Consider the following 20,071-nt stretch of genomic DNA (forward strand, 5'->3'; position numbering starts at 1 on the left):
TGAAAGTGAGGGTGCATGTTATCTCTACACCCCCAGGAGCACTTCTATCAAATTTACACTGGTTTTAATACTGTAGAGACTGAGTGGACTGGTTATAGTGGGACAGAGAGGCCGAGTGGACTGGTTATAGTGGGACAGAGAGGCCGAGTGGACTGGTTATAGTGGGACAGAGAGGCCGAGTGGACTGGTTATAGTGGGACAGAGAGGCCGAGTGGACTGGTTATAGTGGGACAGAGAGGCCGAGTGGACTGGTTATAGTGGGACAGAGAGGCCGAGTGGACTGGTTATAGTGGGACAGAGAGGCCGAGTGGACTGGTTATAGTGGGACAGAGAGGCCGAGTGGACTGGTTATAGTGGGACAGAGAGGCCGAGTGGACTGGTTATAGTGGGACAGAGAGGCCGAGTGGACTGGTTATAGTGGGACAGAGAGGCCGAGTGGACTGGTTATAGTGGGACAGAGAGGCCGAGTGGACTGGTTATAGTGGGACAGAGAGGCCGAGTGGACTGGTTATAGTGGGACAGAGAGGCCGAGTGGACTGGTTATAGTGGGACAGAGAGGCCGAGTGGACTGGTTATAGTGGGACAGAGAGGCCGAGTGGACTGGTTATAGTGGGACAGAGAGGATGAGTGGACTGGTTATAGTGGGACAGAGTGGCCGAGTGGATTGGCTATAGTGGGACAGAGAGGCCAAGTGGACTGGTTATAGTGGGACAGAGAGGATGAGTGGACTGGTTATAGTGGGACAGAGAGGCCGAGTGGACTGGTTATAGTGGGACAGAGAGGCCGAGTGGACTGGTTATAGTGGGACAGAGAGGCCGAGTGGACTGGTTATAGTGGGACAGAGAGGCCGAGTGGACTGGTTATAGTGGGACAGAGAGGCCGAGTGGACTGGTTATAGTGGGACAGAGAGGCCGAGTGGACTGGTTATAGTGGGACAGAGAGGCCGAGTGGACTGGTTATAGTGGGACAGAGAGGCCGAGTGGACTGGTTATAGTGGGACAGAGAGGCCGAGTGGACTGGTTATAGTGGGACAGAGAGGCCGAGTGGATTGGTTATAGTGGGACAGAGAGGCCGAGTGGACTGGTTATAGTGGGACAGAGAGGCCGAGTGGACTGGTTATAGTGGGACAGAGAGGCCGAGTGGACTGGTTATAGTGGGACAGAGAGGCCGAGTGGACTGGTTATAGTGGGACAGAGAGGCCGAGTGGACTGGTTATAGTGGGACAGAGAGGATGAGTGGACTGGTTATAGTGGGACAGAGAGGCCGAGTGGATTGGCTATAGTGGGACAGAGAGGCCGAGTGGACTGGTTATAGTGGGACAGAGAGGATGAGTGGACTGGTTATAGTGGGACAGAGAGGCCGAGTGGATTGGCTATAGTGGGACAGAGAGGCCGAGTGGACTGGTTATAGTGGGACAGAGAGGATGAGTGGACTGGTTATAGTGGGACAGAGAGGCCGAGTGGACTGGTTATAGTGGGACAGAGAGGCCGAGTGGACTGGTTATAGTGGGACAGAGAGGCCGAGTGGACTGGTTATAGTGGGACAGAGAGGCCGAGTGGACTGGTTATAGTGGGACAGAGAGGCCGAGTGGACTGGTTATAGTGGGACAGAGAGGCCGAGTGGACTGGTTATAGTGGGACAGAGAGGCCGAGTGGACTGGTTATAGTGGGACAGAGAGGCCGAGTGGACTGGTTATAGTGGGACAGAGAGGCCGAGTGGACTGGTTATAGTGGGACAGAGAGGCCGAGTGGACTGGTTATAGTGGGACAGAGAGGCCGAGTGGACTGGTTATAGTGGGACAGAGAGGCCGAGTGGACTGGTTATAGTGGGACAGAGAGGCCGAGTGGACTGGTTATAGTGGGACAGAGAGGCCGAGTGGATTGGTTATAGTGGGACAGAGAGGATGAGTGGACTGGTTATAGTGGGACAGAGAGGCCGAGTGGATTGGCTATAGTGGGACAGAGAGGCCGAGTGGACTGGTTATAGTGGGACAGAGAGGATGAGTGGACTGGTTATAGTGGGACAGAGAGGCCGAGTGGATTGGCTATAGTGGGACAGAGAGGCCAAGTGGACTGGTTATAGTGGAACAGAGAGGATGAGTGGCCTGGTTATAGTGGGACAGAGAGGCCGAGTGGACTGGTTATAGTGGGACAGAGAGGCCGAGTGGACTGGTTATAGTGGGACAGAGAGGCCGAGTGGACTGGTTATAGTGGGACAGAGAGGCCGAGTGGACTGGTTATAGTGGGACAGAGAGGCCGAGTGGACTGGTTATAGTGGGACAGAGAGGCCGAGTGGACTGGTTATAGTGGGACAGAGAGGCCGAGTGGACTGGTTATAGTGGGACAGAGAGGCCGAGTGGACTGGTTATAGTGGGACAGAGAGGCCGAGTGGACTGGTTATAGTGGGACAGAGAGGCCGAGTGGATTGGTTATAGTGGGACAGAGAGGCCGAGTGGACTGGTTATAGTGGGACAGAGAGGCCGAGTGGACTGGTTATAGTGGGACAGAGAGGCCGAGTGGACTGGTTATAGTGGGACAGAGAGGATGAGTGGACTGGTTATAGTGGGACAGAGAGGCCGAGTGGATTGGCTATAGTGGGACAGAGAGGCCGAGTGGACTGGTTATAGTGGGACAGAGAGGATGAGTGGCCTGGTTATAGTGGGACAGAGAGGCCGAGTGGACTGGTTATAGTGGGACAGAGAGGCCGAGTGGACTGGTTATAGTGGGACAGAGAGGCCGAGTGGACTGGTTATAGTGGGACAGAGAGGCCGAGTGGACTGGTTATAGTGGGACAGAGAGGCCGAGTGGACTGGTTATAGTGGGACAGAGAGGCCGAGTGGACTGGTTATAGTGGGACAGAGAGGCCGAGTGGACTGGTTATAGTGGGACAGAGAGGCCGAGTGGACTGGTTATAGTGGGACAGAGAGGCCGAGTGGACTGGTTATAGTGGGACAGAGAGGCCGAGTGGATTGGTTATAGTGGGACAGAGAGGCCGAGTGGACTGGTTATAGTGGGACAGAGAGGCCGAGTGGACTGGTTATAGTGGGACAGAGAGGCCGAGTGGACTGGTTATAGTGGGACAGAGAGGCCGAGTGGACTGGTTATAGTGGGACAGAGAGGCCGAGTGGACTGGTTATAGTGGGACAGAGAGGATGAGTGGACTGGTTATAGTGGGACAGAGAGGCCGAGTGGATTGGCTATAGTGGGACAGAGAGGCCGAGTGGACTGGTTATAGTGGGACAGAGAGGATGAGTGGACTGGTTATAGTGGGACAGAGAGGCCGAGTGGATTGGCTATAGTGGGACAGAGAGGCCGAGTGGACTGGTTATAGTGGGACAGAGAGGATGAGTGGACTGGTTATAGTGGGACAGAGAGGCCGAGTGGACTGGTTATAGTGGGACAGAGAGGCCGAGTGGACTGGTTATAGTGGGACAGAGAGGCCGAGTGGACTGGTTATAGTGGGACAGAGAGGCCGAGTGGACTGGTTATAGTGGGACAGAGAGGCCGAGTGGACTGGTTATAGTGGGACAGAGAGGCCGAGTGGACTGGTTATAGTGGGACAGAGAGGCCGAGTGGACTGGTTATAGTGGGACAGAGAGGCCGAGTGGACTGGTTATAGTGGGACAGAGAGGCCGAGTGGACTGGTTATAGTGGGACAGAGAGGCCGAGTGGACTGGTTATAGTGGGACAGAGAGGCCGAGTGGACTGGTTATAGTGGGACAGAGAGGCCGAGTGGACTGGTTATAGTGGGACAGAGAGGCCGAGTGGACTGGTTATAGTGGGACAGAGAGGCCGAGTGGACTGGTTATAGTGGGACAGAGAGGCCGAGTGGATTGGTTATAGTGGGACAGAGAGGCCGAGTGGACTGGTTATAGTGGGACAGAGAGGCCGAGTGGACTGGTTATAGTGGGACAGAGAGGCCGAGTGGACTGGTTATAGTGGGACAGAGAGGCCGAGTGGACTGGTTATAGTGGGACAGAGAGGCCGAGTGGACTGGTTATAGTGGGACAGAGAGGCCGAGTGGACTGGTTATAGTGGGACAGAGAGGATGAGTGGACTGGTTATAGTGGGACAGAGAGGCCGAGTGGATTGGCTATAGTGGGACAGAGAGGCCGAGTGGACTGGTTATAGTGGGACAGAGAGGATGAGTGGACTGGTTATAGTGGGACAGAGAGGCCGAGTGGATTGGCTATAGTGGGACAGAGAGGCCGAGTGGACTGGTTATAGTGGGACAGAGAGGCCGAGTGGATTGGCTATAGTGGGACAGAGAGGCCGAGTGGACTGGTTATAGTGGGACAGAGAGGATGAGTGTATAAAACCCAGATTTCTACCTCCAATAAGTACACTAATAAAAAGTAAATTCAACGAAACAAAATGTTAATTTGAGTTTATTCACACATTTTGCGTTTTACGTTTGAAAATCTGCATAATCTGTACATTCAGTAGTTAAAGTTGTGGAAGACTTACAGCCATTTGATAGCCACATAAGACATGTATGAAGTGCTTCCCTGACTGTGACGACCAAAGTCTGCTGAGGAACCGATTGGAGAAGGCAGTCATTGTATGACAAACTCATTCACACACACAATACAAAACTGGTACTGCAAAATGGCATCGTATCAAATCCAGAATCCCGTACAGAGAGATGAACACAATGGAACATGAACCACGACTGAAATGTGGTGGCGAATATTCTGGCACAATTTACACAAAAAGTATATTTTCTCTCACATCTAGGCATTCTATATTATCAAAATAATTAGTGAGTTGAAGGGGGGGGGGGGGGGGGGGCTGCACCCTGAATGTGTCATCAAAAGACTTAGCAGTAATAGTCAAATCAATTAGATTCAAGACATCAGTAAACTACTTCTGGACCTACAATCAAAAACACAGCCCATATGCACATTTACAAAACTCACATTGTCAAATAGAAAATGAATGCCTATACAAATACTGTCTGGTTTCGTGATAGTTCCATTTCAGCGACTGCCTCTTTTAGAGGAAGCAGCCTACTCAAGTGTCATTGAGAAGACTGAGGGCTGTACCTGTGCACCAAGAGACACCCGCCCTCACAAAGAACAGGCTATTTCAGATGATCCTTATCTAAATAAAAGTTTAGTGTTGGGAGGTTTCAAATGGCTGTCAAAGTAGAACATAACAGAAGTAACTCAGGAGTATTCAAAGTATATATTATCTCCCAAATCTGTAGGGATTGACAAAATATGTTTAAACTTGTTACAACTGATGACCAACTGGAAAATACAAAGTGGTCACCACAAACATTACCAAACTCCAAGGGCACCATTAAACAAATATCAATGCAGCATTCAATGGATTAAGGCCCCGATAAACTGGGCGATAACAGCGATCTTACGGGCTCATCGTATGTCACATTGTGTGAGATGGTCTCATAAAGTCTTAGTTGCAATCTGCAATATCAGTTTTGAGACGTGTCAGATTGTGTGAAGAAGCTTTGGTGGATCTAGATGGAAATAGAAAAGACATATGCAAGCAGAGGTATGTCATCTACTCTCATCATGTGTTCATGTTTGAATGCAGCCAGTTTTCTGAGGGAGGAAATTAAATACCTTAATAATGATATTGCGACGATTTTGTAGTGTTAACTATTGGTGCTATTACAAAATGAGATTTTAGATTTTTTTAAAATCAGTAATGCAGATATAATGACGAAATGGGAAAAGACAAATAGAACAGCTAGAACAGTCTGGTAAGATGGTCACATCACTTTACTGTAATGCAGCATTAAAAAACACATTATGCCATATCCAAAATTTAAGACAATAACTAGTCTCATACCACAATATCAATATATAATATCAATATTTTGCTCAGCCTCAGAGGAAATGCACTCGCTGGTTTGTTAGACCTTTGGGGACACACAGTGTAAAGGGGCTTTAGGAACCAGAGGACACCAGACAGCATCCTTCACATTCAGGCAAAACCAGACTACATTTGGAGGAGCCTTTAAAATAGGACTGGTTCTATCAACCGGTTACTCCACTCACTTTAAAGGCAGACTTTGACAGATGCAGCCCCTGAAATTGGACACACAAGTGTATCTTTGTGGTTGTAGTGTGTTCAATGCAGCTCCCCTAACCTAGACACTCACTATCCATCTTCCTATCGGACCCACTCGCTGCCTATTTGTAGTCCTGTTTAAATGTATTCAAGTGTTAATCTCAGTTTACCTGCATAGAGCACAGTTTGCGTGTCAGAATGTGCACTTTTCACCAAATGTCTCGATCCAAAGCTGCAGACAAATCCAAATATGAAAATGACACTGACATGGTAATGCAGGTGAACATTGTTAGAATGGATTTGTGAATACAACATTTTAGGAAAACAAACTTTAGGTGCAACACAATATCATTAAACACATGCAGAGACACAGAAAGAAAATATTTCCTGTGGCATGGGGACCATTTAGATCCCAAATCCTATATTTTATTTTGATTTGTCAAAATGAAAAATTCACAGTATAATCTCCACAACAGAGTTACCTGCAAGAGATGATGAATTTTAAGAAAGCACCCAACATTTCTGCCATAAAGATCGAATGATATTTCCAAATTATTCTCAGACGACAGAGTTCTTTAACTCAGAAACACACAAAAATTAAAGAAATACTGGAGTCACACAAAACAGATCACAATACTTTCCAAACTTTAAATACATTAAGAATACCAGAGATCATTGCTTAAATAAATTCTACAAAAATATCTGTTGTACATGTAATATATTTACATTGACTGTAGCTTGTGGCGGTTGTGTCAGTGTTATCCAAAACCTTCCTCATCATCCATGAATCCATCAACAACTGGTCCAGAACAGTCCTATCACAGTGCATTTACTCCAAACTCAAATGTCCAACACATAGTGTAGACAACTGGTAGTATCAAATTATTACTTCTACCCATCAAACTTAAATTCCCAAATCATTTCAACTGCATGTTATATTCTTGCTTGTTATTATGAAATGAATTATGAAATGAATTATTGTCCCGTATCAGGGAGTGTTACTTTTGACTGATACACTCTCTGGTTTTGTTGCAGCACACAGCAGCAGTCCCAAACCGCCAGATGCATTTATTCATTTGGCCCTAATGAAATGATTGGACGGGCTACCGGCCGACATCTTTTCTTCCGACATAGCTAGTGAGCTCTGACAATGGGCACAACACCTGTCTGCTAAACAAGTCATTGAACAAATTGGAGATGCAGGCGGTGATTCAGAGGTTTGGAACCAGGCTATTTTGGGAATTTAAGTAAGAAATAATTTATTTCGGTTCTTATTAACAATTTTCCAAAAGGACTGCACATAAAGAATAAATAACAATAGGCATTAGATTAAATGGAAAAACAAACAAGGCCAAAACAACCAAAATTGATCTCACTATTTGGTGATGAAACAAAATCAGGGAGTTTAATTCTCAAGTGTTTTTTAAAAAGCTAGCGTTACCCAAGTAGCTCAACACTTTGCTGATTTCAGTCATAAAGAAAATTTTACTTTAGCTAAGTAAAAAAAAAAAAGACTTGGCGAGTTTGCACTTGATGACGAGGATAACACCATGCACATTTTTACAGTGACAACATAGATGGTAATAACGCTAACTGCTAGCTTCTTTTTGCCACAAAAAGCAGAAGCATTGCTCACATGATACGGATCCATTTCCAATCGTCAGCCACTGTTCCTAATGTAAAAAGGCTAAGATGGAGAACAGGAGCAGAGAACCAAGCTGGACAGACCTGTGGACATTTCTTCCAGACGACGAGGATAGTGATTGCATAGTCTTTATAAATGATAGAGTTTTTAAGTCAGCCTCTCTTCTGTTGTTGTTGCCTTCACACATTATCAAACTTGTGTTTTAAATAGTCTTTCATAACCTTTGCAATTGGTAGATCCTCCAACAACTTCAAGCTTTGAAGGCCGATGCAGTGACGGATTTTTATACGACACAAGTCTTGTAGAGTCCGAGGTTGTCCTGCAAGAGGAACAGAAACCGTTATTACACAGTGGATTAATGCTCATTACTACGGCCTGACCCATACATGGGTGGAATGACTTTTGGCTTATTGCAGACAAGTCATTATTGGTATTTATCTTGGGAAATTAGTAACAAGAAATGAAAATTTGGAAAGCCAAAGATAAGTGCTTGAGCTATCACCAATGTCCATTTTGCATAGTTTGTCCACAGGAGAGCACTGATCCTAGTTACCTGAAAACAGTAAAACCTATATGAGCCTGATAAACAGTTCCATGACAGTATAAGAATGACAGCCTCTAGAAGACACGCGCTTGCAGTGCATCTGTTCCTAGATCAGTATCCTAGAAAGTCTCAAAGCTAGCTAATGTCATAGATGGTCAGTAGAGAGGAACATAGCTAATAAGCTGTTAATGCAGCGCCTCAGAATCCAGACCAGGAACCCATGATGGAAGTAGTTAAAGAGTGAGCCACCTCGCTTCTGTCTCATCTCTGTAGAGTTGAGACACCTGCCTACTGCTCGCGTGCAGCTAATGGTGCTCACAGCGCTAAAAGTGCAAACAAAGGCCACAGTGGTGACAGAGCTAACAGTGTTAACTTCGTGCTACGCTTCCAAGATGACATCGTGAGTCAGGGTGGCGTTATCAGCTGTAACTGCCGTATGAGCGCAGTGCACAGCGGTGGCCATAAGCTGGCTACTGGGGCACGCTCACATGCACCAACATCTGCTCATCCTCATACAACGGTTTGTATATCGCACCCAAAGTGACTTGTCATTTTTGGTGCAGCAACAGGTGTCAATTTACGCTGGTTACATGCATACAGTCTTTTAAATGAGCTTCTGCCTTAACAGGAAACAATGCAGTTAGGTTTAGGTAACAAAACTACTTGGTTAGCTTTTGGAACAATTTCACTGCTCGATGAAATTCATGGAGCGATGATGTTATGAACCCAGGCAAGACACAGTTTAGTTTCCCAGGACATGTGGGACTTCCACAACATGTACAAAGCAGAAATATGGTTATTTCTTCCATGGTGGTGGAAATAAATGACTTACTTGATAACGGTTTCCATGGAGATAAGCCCCTCCGACTCGTCTAGCGCGAATGAAGCGAACGATGCAAATAAACACAAATGATCCCACGATCAAACTCCTGCGAGTAACGCAACACGGAAATTGGAAGTGACCCATTTTTTTACGGAACGAGGTTGATTTTTCTGAGCTGTCGCACCGTAAATACATCATCATTGGCATCAACCAATCACATTGTGTGGAACGGGTTGAGTCCCACATATACTGTACATATATAATATAGTAACTTTATCACTTCTTTAAACCGTGACAATGTCAACACAGACCAGATCCAGTCCTTCTGTTCTTACCTTTCAAAATAAAAGCTCAAGATATATATATTATATTCTCAGGCGAGTATTTTGCATTTTCCTGCTGTTCATTCGTCACGCCCCACTCACTGAGTGCAAACACTATCCTCAGGTCAACAGGCTGCACACTCTACAGGAGGTAGCATTATGCCTTTTTTAATGATTCATTGACTTTGAAGATCAGAAATCTAGACTTGTTTTTTCAAAAATGATGTAGAGTATGTATAAGATTTTGGCTTTGCTTGAAGTTGGAACCTTTGTATGAGGACAGTTGTACATGTTGCAGCATTTGACATGAGAAAAACCGAGGGGAAGCAAAAGGGCTGGGTGTCTGTCATACAGTGTGGGACAAGCCTTTCATGGCATATGAGTTAATCCAGGAGGCAGAGGTGTAATCAATAACCCACAGATATGTGATCTGGCTGAGGGATTGGAGTCTCTGAAAGGACTTGTCTGAATCAGTATCTTTGATATCAAAGTGCAGGGGGCAGCGGAGGAATGCAGCCATTGTTCCCCAAATCACAATGCTTCAGGTAATGTTCCTCCACCCTGGGATTGTTCCGTGGCTGAACACTAGTCATTAGAACCTCGTGCTGGCACGCAGCCACCTTGAACCCTTTACATGTTTCCACCTTTTTCCTCCTCACAACTGCCAATAAAAACTTGTTTTGTGCTGAACTTGTAATCCTTTTCTACACCCCATTCACTTTCACAGATTTCTCAGTTGTAGTCATACTGCAAGTCCTAATGTCTCAGTACTAGGGGTGTATATTAGCTACAATATTATATTGATTCTTCGGACAATAGGGGTGCAACAGATCATAAAACTCATGGTTTGCATTGCATCACATTTTTGAGTCAAGGAGCAGCACAAACTAATAAAGGGAGCAAATACAAATTTTAAAGATGCGCCGATACCAACTGCCCATCATCGATGATCCATATCGTCACCACCATCCTAAAAATCATTTGAACCGCTCTGAAGTCAGTGTAAACCATCAAAAGTTCTAAATCTTTTCCTTTCACTTTGTTACAGTCATCTATAGTGGTTATATGCATAAAAACACACAGTTCTAACTATTAGTAGATTTAATGATGCATCATAAGCTGCTTAGCACTAGTGTTAGCAAGTTTAACAGGTCATAACTCATCGCTAATATTTATTTTTATTGCTGCAAAAACATCTTCAAACTATTATATTTGAACACATCATGATGCTGTTATAATTTACCTTCGCCCAGTACTCGTTTTTACTGAACAGAGCCTGAACACATCATAATGTAACTCAGGAAACCTACGAACATTAGCTGTTAGCATCCATGATGCAAACGTTACTAGCTCTCCTCCTGCTCATTTCATCACACATTTGTGACATCAGGGGTCAACGCTCACGTCCTGATCGCATATCGTTACTGAACATCAGCCGATAACAACTGGCAGTAAAACTGTAGTTCCTACTCTGATGGTAAAACTGTCAATTAATCCGCGTTACACCACTATTGGAAAACCATACGATATTTACTGATTTGACAAAGTCTGTCATGATATGATTTTGATTGGATGAAATTCAGGGGCCTGCGATCGAGCAGTATCATATTGCAAGTCTAACTAAGTAAAGTAACGATGTCATATAGGTTTAAAAAGAACAGCCTGCAAGATATATATTTAGCTTTATTCTTATCTGTCAATAGAATCTATTTTTTCACACTGTTGTACCATACAACCCATAGCTTTAGAATCATTCTTTCAATACTGGTTGTGAGTGCATGATGATCATTACAGATTGAAACATCAGCCTCTGTCAAATAGACATCTCTGCCTCCTAAGTCTCAAAAGTCAACTTGACTGGGCCCAGGTCGTATTGCTGGGCCCCCTGGAGAGAAGAGAGGCACGGGAGGACCAGGACCTGGACCGCGCAGAGCGTACTGAAAGACCTTGCTCCAGTAAAATGAGGTTTTCTTAAAAGGACTCCGGTGCTCGGAAACACTACTACTTCCGTCCACAGGGGGTGCCAGAATCAACACAAAATGAAAGTTCCTTTAAGTAACTTTAAGTAAAAGTAGGCCTATGAATACCCCGATTAAAAAAAACTCTGTTACAAGTAAAACTTTCAAAATCTTACTCAAGAAAAAGTATGTAACTAAATAATAAAAAAAATATACTTCAAGTATAAAAGTCAAAGTACTTACTATGCAGCCAAATGGGCTCTTCAGGTGTTACATTGTTATACTATTAGGTTATTATTATTATTATTATTATTATTACAGTAACATGTAAGATGCATTTCAATGTAAATGGTTGGGTGGTTTAATCTACTTTAACAATGCATTGTACTTCGTGTACTCGTAAATAAACGTAGTGAAGTAAAACGTACAATATTCCCTGTCAAATGTAGGAAAGTAGAAAGTAGCATCAAAATTGTACTTAAGTAGAGTATTTGAGCAAATGTACTTAGTTACATTCCACCACTGATCACTATCAAACAGAACATGTGTATACCTGTGAAAAAGTCAGTTATTTATGCACATCTGCGGACAATTCCAAAAAAAGATATCATCAAAATATTGATTGCAGAAAATTACTTGATGACTAATTTAATGAAGGATTTATCGTATAAGTAATTTAGCATGTATGACATTTGCTAGTTTAAACTTTCCAAATGCTTTGCTTTTTTGTGGTTCTATCAAGTATATTATTAAATACCTCTGGAGTTTTTAAATGTTGGTGAGAAAAAAAGCATTAGGACTTGTGTTATCATTATTACTATTCATAAGGTGAACTAGCTGTTCAATTGTTTTAACTCGGTGTGAACAGGTACCTATATGGAGCGCAGTGGGACATGTAGTGTGTTGGTGAGACTCACTGGTGGCTTCCTGGAGGAAGTCCAGACAGGGCCGGCTGATCCCAGACATGCTAACAGATACAGCTACTGGTGTCTGGCCCTCGTAGTTCCTGGTGTTGGCATCAGCCCCGTACGTGTACAGCATCTGGGCGCACATCACATCATCCCTGAGGGCGGACAGGTGCAGGGGCGTCTGGCCGTCTTCAAGGCGTCCCAGATTTGTGTCCGCTCCCCGCTGCAGGAACATGCGGCAGTATGAGTGATTTCCTTTGATGACGGCATATCGCAACAGGAAGCCATTCTGAATGTCAATGTTGGCACTGTGGTCCAGAAGGATCCGTACACAACTGGAGCGCTCACGAATGATGGCCAACTGTAGTGGTGTGGTCCCTTTGTCACTCAGGGGGTCCACCTCGGCCCTGAACTCGAGGAGGAGGCGTACAAACGAGTCTCGGCCGTAATGGGCGGCCACGTGCAGTGGCGTCCAGCCGTCATTGCTTTTTGCATTTATAATGTCACTGCGAAACTCGGATTCCAGCATCAGTCGGGCGATGCGTGCTCTGCCATGCATAGCAGCATAGTGAAGTGCAGTGAAGCCGCCAATAAAGTCCTTCACTGTGGGGTCAGCTGCACAAAGGAGAGTGGAAAGAGTTGAAATGAGAGGAAAATCCATAATCCATACAAAAGAGTTTTGCTTTGAGTCCACACTAACTGTCCCCTAGTTGGTATTATACTCTAGGTGCACTACTACACCTCAGGATTGTGACAAATACAGGGCACCCGAGTTCAGACACAGCTAGACATTATGACCAAGCAACAGATTTCCTCAGTGTAAAAACGTGAAACGTCCTTTAACTGTTCATATCAATTTCCAGTGGGCAGGGATAACATGACTTTAGAGCAAAAGGCAGAACAGCAGTTTTACACACTAGTGTCAACAGTCAGGTTTACTTAAAGGAGCAGTGTGTGAGATTTAGTGGCACCTCCGCTCCCAGGTCGGAGAACTACGGTGGCCTTCAGGTAGGGATTGATATCTTTAGCATGTTATTACTACAAGGAGCTACTTTTATCAATCATTTTAAAAAGAAGTAAATTCAGAACAGGATTAGATCTTATTTATAATTTAGATATAACTGAATATTGTTTCTAGAGCAGCAACAGTTATGTTTACAACAGCAAAGTCACTAAATAAAGTCATTCATATCTCACTGGAAACAAATGTAAAATGTCAATGAAATAAATAATGTTTCTGAGTGAAGTTTAGAAATAACAATCAACAATGAAGACCACAGACATCAGATCGTATCAGACATGCACTATCCTCCTGTCTGCTTTATCTCAGCCAGCAGAGACGTTCACAGTTACACCGCTTCAGTTTCAGCTGGTTTGTAAAAGAAAAAAAGAGATTTTTGCCGATTGTGCGTGCTGTTCCCGTGTAAACATAGCGGCCGATTGAATTAGGTTTCACTTTCGTTTACATGTTCATGCTCATGCTCGTTGAACAGATGTATTGATAAAGTATTAAATGTTTTATTACAGTAACAATCGTAGTTGCCGTCAACTCTAGTATTAAATTACACCAAAACATTAAAAAGTACTAATAAAAAGCCACAGTGAGGTCAGAGCTTATCAATACTCTGATCTTTAATAATCAGAGGGAAGTTTAATACAGAGTTTTGGTAGCCATCCCTGCTGAAACAGGTGTTTCTATTGCACCAGCTGTAGAAATGTCATCAATAATTCTCTTTATTTCCTCGTTCACATGCCCATGCTGTATAATTACAATATTGGAGTTACGGTAATTACAGGTTTCAATTATGATTAGCAAACCTGGATTTTGCAGAAAATTCTGATATGTTACTATTATTGATATTTTTTATTGTCACTCGTGCTTCATTTATCTGCTTTCCTCGTTATGTGAAGCACTTTGTAACATCTGTATTGAAAAGTGCTGTATAACCCTTTCACAATGATCACGTACATCATGCTTTATAAACATGCTTGTACTGCATTATAATCAGCTTATAGCACTGTACATATTCAATATGCTTTAGAACAATAACTATAACACATTATTAAGCATGTTATAATGACTATTTAGGGCAGGTATCATAAGACTTCATCATTACTGGTTACTGACCAGTATTGTAACTAAAGTATAATGACCATAGTTGTCCTCTAGTTTCCTGTTTTGCATTACAAAGTATGTATAAGTTACAATAAGTGGTTATTGTTTGCTTTAGTGATGTATCAAAGCTTTCAGACAAATCTAAGTTCTAAGTTTACTGATTGTAATTTAAACATCAGTCTGTCGTTGAAGGAAATAAAACCCAAATGTAACGGCCATAGTTGTATTTCAATGTGTTGTGTAACTTCAAATGCTTTTTATAGCGTCATATATATACATCCTCAGATATAGATTTAGAAAACAAAATATTCAACATCACATATTGTAAGGACTATTTCCTTGCTGTTTGAAGAACATATGTGTGACATCATGTTATATATTTTTCAACTGGAATGGCTTTCAACCAACACACAGGTGAATGAAAGGCTCTTCCAGTAAAATAATGACCTCTAGTGTTAAGACCCATTATGACATAATGCTCACCACCAAATGAAGCCAACCTCAACAGCAAGACGAAAAAAAGACAAAGCCTCTGACCTCCATGCTCAAGAAAGACTCGAACACATCTCTCTTTCCCTTTGGCAGCAGAGAAGTGGAGCAGTGTCCAGCCGTTGGCGTCCCGGATCTTCGGTGAGTATCCTTGCTCCAGCATTCTCCTGACCGTGCAGACATCCCCCGCTGCCACTGCAGCCTGGATCTGCAGCTCCTCATGAAGCTCAGGGTTCCTTCTGCAGTGATGGTTCAGCATCCTGTCACATTTCAGAATGGGAATGTTCATCTGTACTTAACAGATGGGAATGCTAGTTTCTGACTCAGCTGCCAAGGGTTGGTGACCTCACTGTTGTGCACCCCTAGCAGACAGGTGCTTGGGAAAAATGATGCCTTGCAAAAGGAGCTAGTACACCAAGTTGACTGAAAAACCAGTCAAAGACATAACATGAAAGACCATCTTTACACACTCACACACTCCTTTAATCAGGCCCAACGGTGTGAGCATTTCACTGAATATGTGAGTGAAAATTTGAATGTGACTAATTATTTGGGCGCACACAAGTTGAGTAACAGAGTTCAGACAATGTGAAGAGCAAAATACAGTGATGGGCTCAGCTGAGCGGTGGACATAACATTCAGGTCGCAGCTGCTCATTTTCAGTCAGCGCTAACTTTCTTTGGTTAAAATGACAAACGTCTCTAACATCGTGTTCATGTTCATACAGCGAGAAACTTGATAACAACTGTTTTCTGGTTAAAGTGCCCTCTGCCTCGTGTCTGTCCTCGGCTCCAGATCCTTTGTGAGGAATAAGATGCACTCTGAGACTGTACAACAACAGTGGACTGACATATACACTGGCATGGGCTCACCCCTTTTACACTGCTAATAATTGACTGACATCTAACTGTATGACAATACTGTACGACAATACCCAACAAGCAATACGTTGCTACGTTGCTTAGCGTCAGACTAGCTCAGCTGTGATTTAGAATGAGTTCAGCAAAAACAGCTTGAAGTTTTGTGATTTTTCGATGCAGTAGACGATATCAGTAACTGCCAAAGAAATGGAAATATGGAAAAAATATAGTTTGCATTATCATTTAGTCTAGTGCCACTTTTAATTGTCTCTTGATTTTTATAAAAAGGTAAATCATATCATAGAACATCGCCCTACAATAATGACTGTCGCATCAATATTCTGTCAGCTTACATTACAACAAAGGGAACGGGTCTTACAGAACATCTGACCGTTTTTTCCGCTGTCACTCATAGCCTCGGTTGGGTGAACATGCCTGTATAACAAACTGACACACTGACCTGATGTCTGCAGATATTAATCTTGTTCTGCTGCATTAGTTCATACAGACATGTTATAAATTTGACCTCTTCCGGTTTGTTAGATAACCAGTAAGCTTCTTTCTGGACTCAAACATGAGACACCTTCCAAATGTAATTACACAGCTACATTAGTTTGACACCTATGCAAGAGTTGTCTTTATGATATCATACATGGTGAGAAATCAACAAATGCATTAATACAAGTATAATCCTTATAGGGAACTATATGAGCTTTAAGTTCAGTTGAATATGTGTACAGCAGGTTTAACTTAAAGCTTCCATTCAGGGATCTCTAGCGCCACTAAGGTGATTTATACAGGACAAAGCAGCTGGATTAGACTGAAGCAGAAGTTATGCTTCATGCGTTCGCATGGCAGCGAGTGTGTGCGAGATTCATTTTGTCAGCTACCCATGTCCACACAGATCAAGTGTCCAGTGCAGACCGACCACAAGCTGCCTGCCAAAATGTATAACCTTCTGGACTTCAAGCGTGGCCCACACAAATATACGTGAACACGCCACCTATGCACACACCCAGTGTAGTATAAACACATTTGTGTACGCATACGTTGTCTGGGTACTTTTTGCAGTATATCCAGCTCCTAAATCATTGCTGCAATGTAGATTGCAGGTTCGGAGGACATGGAGTTTCAGAGAGACCACATGGTTTTGTTCCAGACCACACAGGTTTAACTCAAATAGTTTTTGTTGTTGAGAGAAATTACTTCTTTTAAGTATTTGAACTTATTTTATTGAACACGAAAGTCAAAAACTAAAAAGTAATTTACCTTTTGACAAGCTGAAGAGACGGGCTTCTCTTAGTCATATCGGAGCTGCACCTGTAGATACACAGCTGCACTGAGAGAGGCTGAGACAGGACCAGCACTCTGCAACACACAAACACACTGTCAGCAAAAAGGTGGGAAGCTGGATAGAAACACAGAAGTGATCTAATAATAACAATCTGTATTTGATGTATTGTCGACCTATTAACGTCACACAATAGTGTGGATTTGTTGTGCATACATTAGTAGTAGTACTAGTAATAATAACAGAACCATTACCGTTAAATGACACGAATGCCAAATGAGAGGAATGTTGCAAATTCTCAACTTGCTAATAAAAAAGAGCTCAGGTTTGAAATGAAGCTAACGCCTTATTGATCAAATCAAAGCAGTAACACGTTGCAGGCAGAACACCCAGCATTCCCTGGTCGTCACATCTCACACTAACGTCACCTTTTAGTTGTTAGCTTTACCGGTAGATGAAAAAACAATGGACAATAGAATGGCTTTACTTGCTAACATAACCAACAATATAAACCACGCACAAGTAAAACAGGAAGATAACTAACAAAAGCCGACGCAGCCAAGCGGGCAGATAAAGACAATTAGTTTCACACGTTGCAGACAATGTAATAAATGAAAGATTCTTTGACAAAACCCTCGATTTCAGGCTGCGTCCCAGGCTGGTAACTGTTAGCTAACGCTGGCTAGCCAGCCAGCTAACAAACTCACTAACGCTACCTTGCTAGCTTGTGTTGACTTTTTGTTACGTTACTTACTGTAGCGGGTAACTACAGATAAACCCCAACACACAGCGTACATCGGTACTAAAGTTGACTCTACACATTTACTGACAAACACAACAGTTTTGACACAATAAAACAAAGACTTAACATACTTGACAGACGCTGAGCCGACGTTTAACTTAGCCAATCAGCTTCCAGACAGGAAGAATTGGAGTTGTCAAAGCTGCATATTTCTGTTCCTTTCAACTAAAGTCCATCACTTAACAGCAATAATGTCTATTAAAACTTCCCTAAATGTCAGTCGTAGCAATGTTGTGCATTATTTCGCTGTTGAACAATCCGCTTTAACAACAAAGTATCTCTGTGAACACATCAGTTTGACCCCAGCAGCAAAAACAATACGATTTCCGGCGTCTCCAGTCCTTCAGAATAAAACACAATTTCCTCAAATCTAAACTGACCACAAAACGTAGAATTTGCAAAAACATTAGAAGAACTACAACAAAACAAACAAGAACCAAACAGTGATTAACATATTGGATACACATTGTAGAGGTAACAGAAATTTGGAAAGCTGGGAATATACAAAATACTCTGTTATTCTGTTAAATATTCTGGGATTTGGATTAATATTGTGACCAGTGGTGGAACATTCTTTACTTGAGTTACAGTACAAGGCTAATACCCTACTGCAAAAACACTCTATTATAAATAAAGGGATCCTCTGTTGCTCTCTTGGGTTCTTCGTTTTTCCCTGTTAAAGGTTTTTTTGGGGGAGATTTACCTTTTCCAATGTGAGAGTCCTTGAGACACGATGTCTTGTGCAGTACAGATTGTAAACCCCTCTGAGGCAGATTTGTGATTTGGGGCTTTACAAAGAAAAACCTACATCACAATATTTCTTTAGTTCAACCAACAGTCCAGACTTCAACATTATTACTAATTCATTACAATAATACACTTTATTGAAAGGAAAGCAGCAAATCTAAAACATTCGTGGAGCCTGAACCATTATTTTTTACATGCAAAATGACCTCAAATATCAAAATAGTTTACAATTAATTTTCAGTCAACCGACTAATTGTTTCAGCTGTACTTGTAGAAACGGCTAGGTACAAGAAAACTTCATATTTCATACTCTATTTATGTTTTGTATTCCCAAATCTTCATTTGTGAAGTAACAACTAAAGTTAAAGTGAAGCAAAAAGTACAGTATTTCCCAAAGTGTTGGAAATGTAGTTGAGGAGAAATAGAAAGTGCTCTGAAAAGAAGAGGTGCCTAAATGTTGTACTAAATACAATACTTGAGTGAAAGTATTTAGTTAGATAATGATATAGGCCATCATACAGTCCAATCCAACACTAATTAATAACATTTTTCCCAATGGATATCTACAGAACTCAATGTACATCTTCAACTACTAAAAAGAGAAGAGAGTGGTCAGAGATGAAAGTAAATAAAATTGGTTACTTAGTTCAAGAGCAAATTAGAAGATGACTTAGAAGATGTCATGAATGACTTTTTGTCATTTGTAACACATCGCAGTTCTTGATGGTATTTATTACAATTAATGAAATGATGATTAAACAATGCAATCCTTTAGTTACTCATCTTATCTCAAATCAGATTACATCCATCAAATCAAGTTTATTGTTACATACAATCGAACAGCTCAAATCCGATATCAGTGGGCTGCCACACAGTGACCAAGGAGATCTATCTATCTAACAGTATCACCAAAAGTGGAGAACCACAGTAAAATCTTGACAGTTATTTATTCAGTAGGTGATTTTGTGAAACCTTAAGAACATTTTTAATTTACATTATCTCATACTCAAATGCTGTTTTCATCCATTGCAAGATTTTCTTAGATAACGTTCATGATTTGACTAAATGATATTCTGCACTATCTGAGTCCAATAAGACAGTGTTATTAACTGCATCTTAATGGAGGGTAAATACTTCTGTTACAAATTAATGTTAAATGAAGGTCCTGTCTTTCCAAGTTCCTATGTTTCCAAGTTCCTATGTTCCCATGATCATATGTGTCCAAGGTCCTATGTTCCCAGGATCCTATGTTCCCAAGGTCCTATGTTTCCAAATTCCTATGTTCTCATGATCATATGTGTCCAAGGTCCTATGTTCCCAGGGTCCTATGTTCCCAAGGTCCTATGTTCCCAGGGTCCTATGTTCCCAGGGTCCTATGTGTCCAAGTTCCTATGTTCTCATGATCATATGTGTCCAATGTCCTATATTCCCAGGGTCCTATGTTCCCAAGGTCCTATGTTCCCATGATCATATGTGTCCAAGTTCCTATGTTCTCATGATCATATGTGTCCAAGGTCCTATGTTCCC

General features: G+C 42.5%; 1 protein-coding gene across 3 annotated transcripts; it reads right to left on the minus strand.

The window, feature by feature from the left end:
- Positions 1-4,369: 4,369 nt before the first annotated feature.
- On the minus strand, positions 4,370-18,095 carry asb7 (ankyrin repeat and SOCS box containing 7). Of its 3 annotated transcripts, none has more exons than XM_076090913.1 (5): positions 17,869-18,095; positions 16,974-17,072; positions 14,893-15,104; positions 12,249-12,854; positions 4,370-8,002 (listed from the first exon to the last, which is right to left on the minus strand). In XM_076090913.1, the coding sequence occupies exons 2-5, from the start codon at positions 17,009-17,011 to the stop codon at positions 7,863-7,865; spliced, it is 996 nt and encodes a 331-aa protein (XP_075947028.1). In that variant the 5' UTR covers positions 17,012-17,072; positions 17,869-18,095; the 3' UTR covers positions 4,370-7,862. The 3 variants fall into 3 exon arrangements, with proteins under 3 accessions (XP_075947028.1, XP_075947026.1, XP_075947027.1); XM_076090911.1 differs by having other exon boundaries at positions 14,839-15,104; XM_076090912.1 differs by lacking the exon at positions 17,869-18,095 and adding an exon at positions 17,250-17,854 and having other exon boundaries at positions 14,839-15,104.
- Between the last annotated feature and the right edge of the window lie 1,976 nt (positions 18,096-20,071).

Source organism: Anarhichas minor, unplaced genomic scaffold (assembly GCF_050575085.1).
Source record: "Anarhichas minor isolate MPS153535 unplaced genomic scaffold, ASM5057508v1 ptg000013l, whole genome shotgun sequence".
Classification (NCBI taxonomy): domain Eukaryota; kingdom Metazoa; phylum Chordata; class Actinopteri; order Perciformes; family Anarhichadidae; genus Anarhichas; species Anarhichas minor.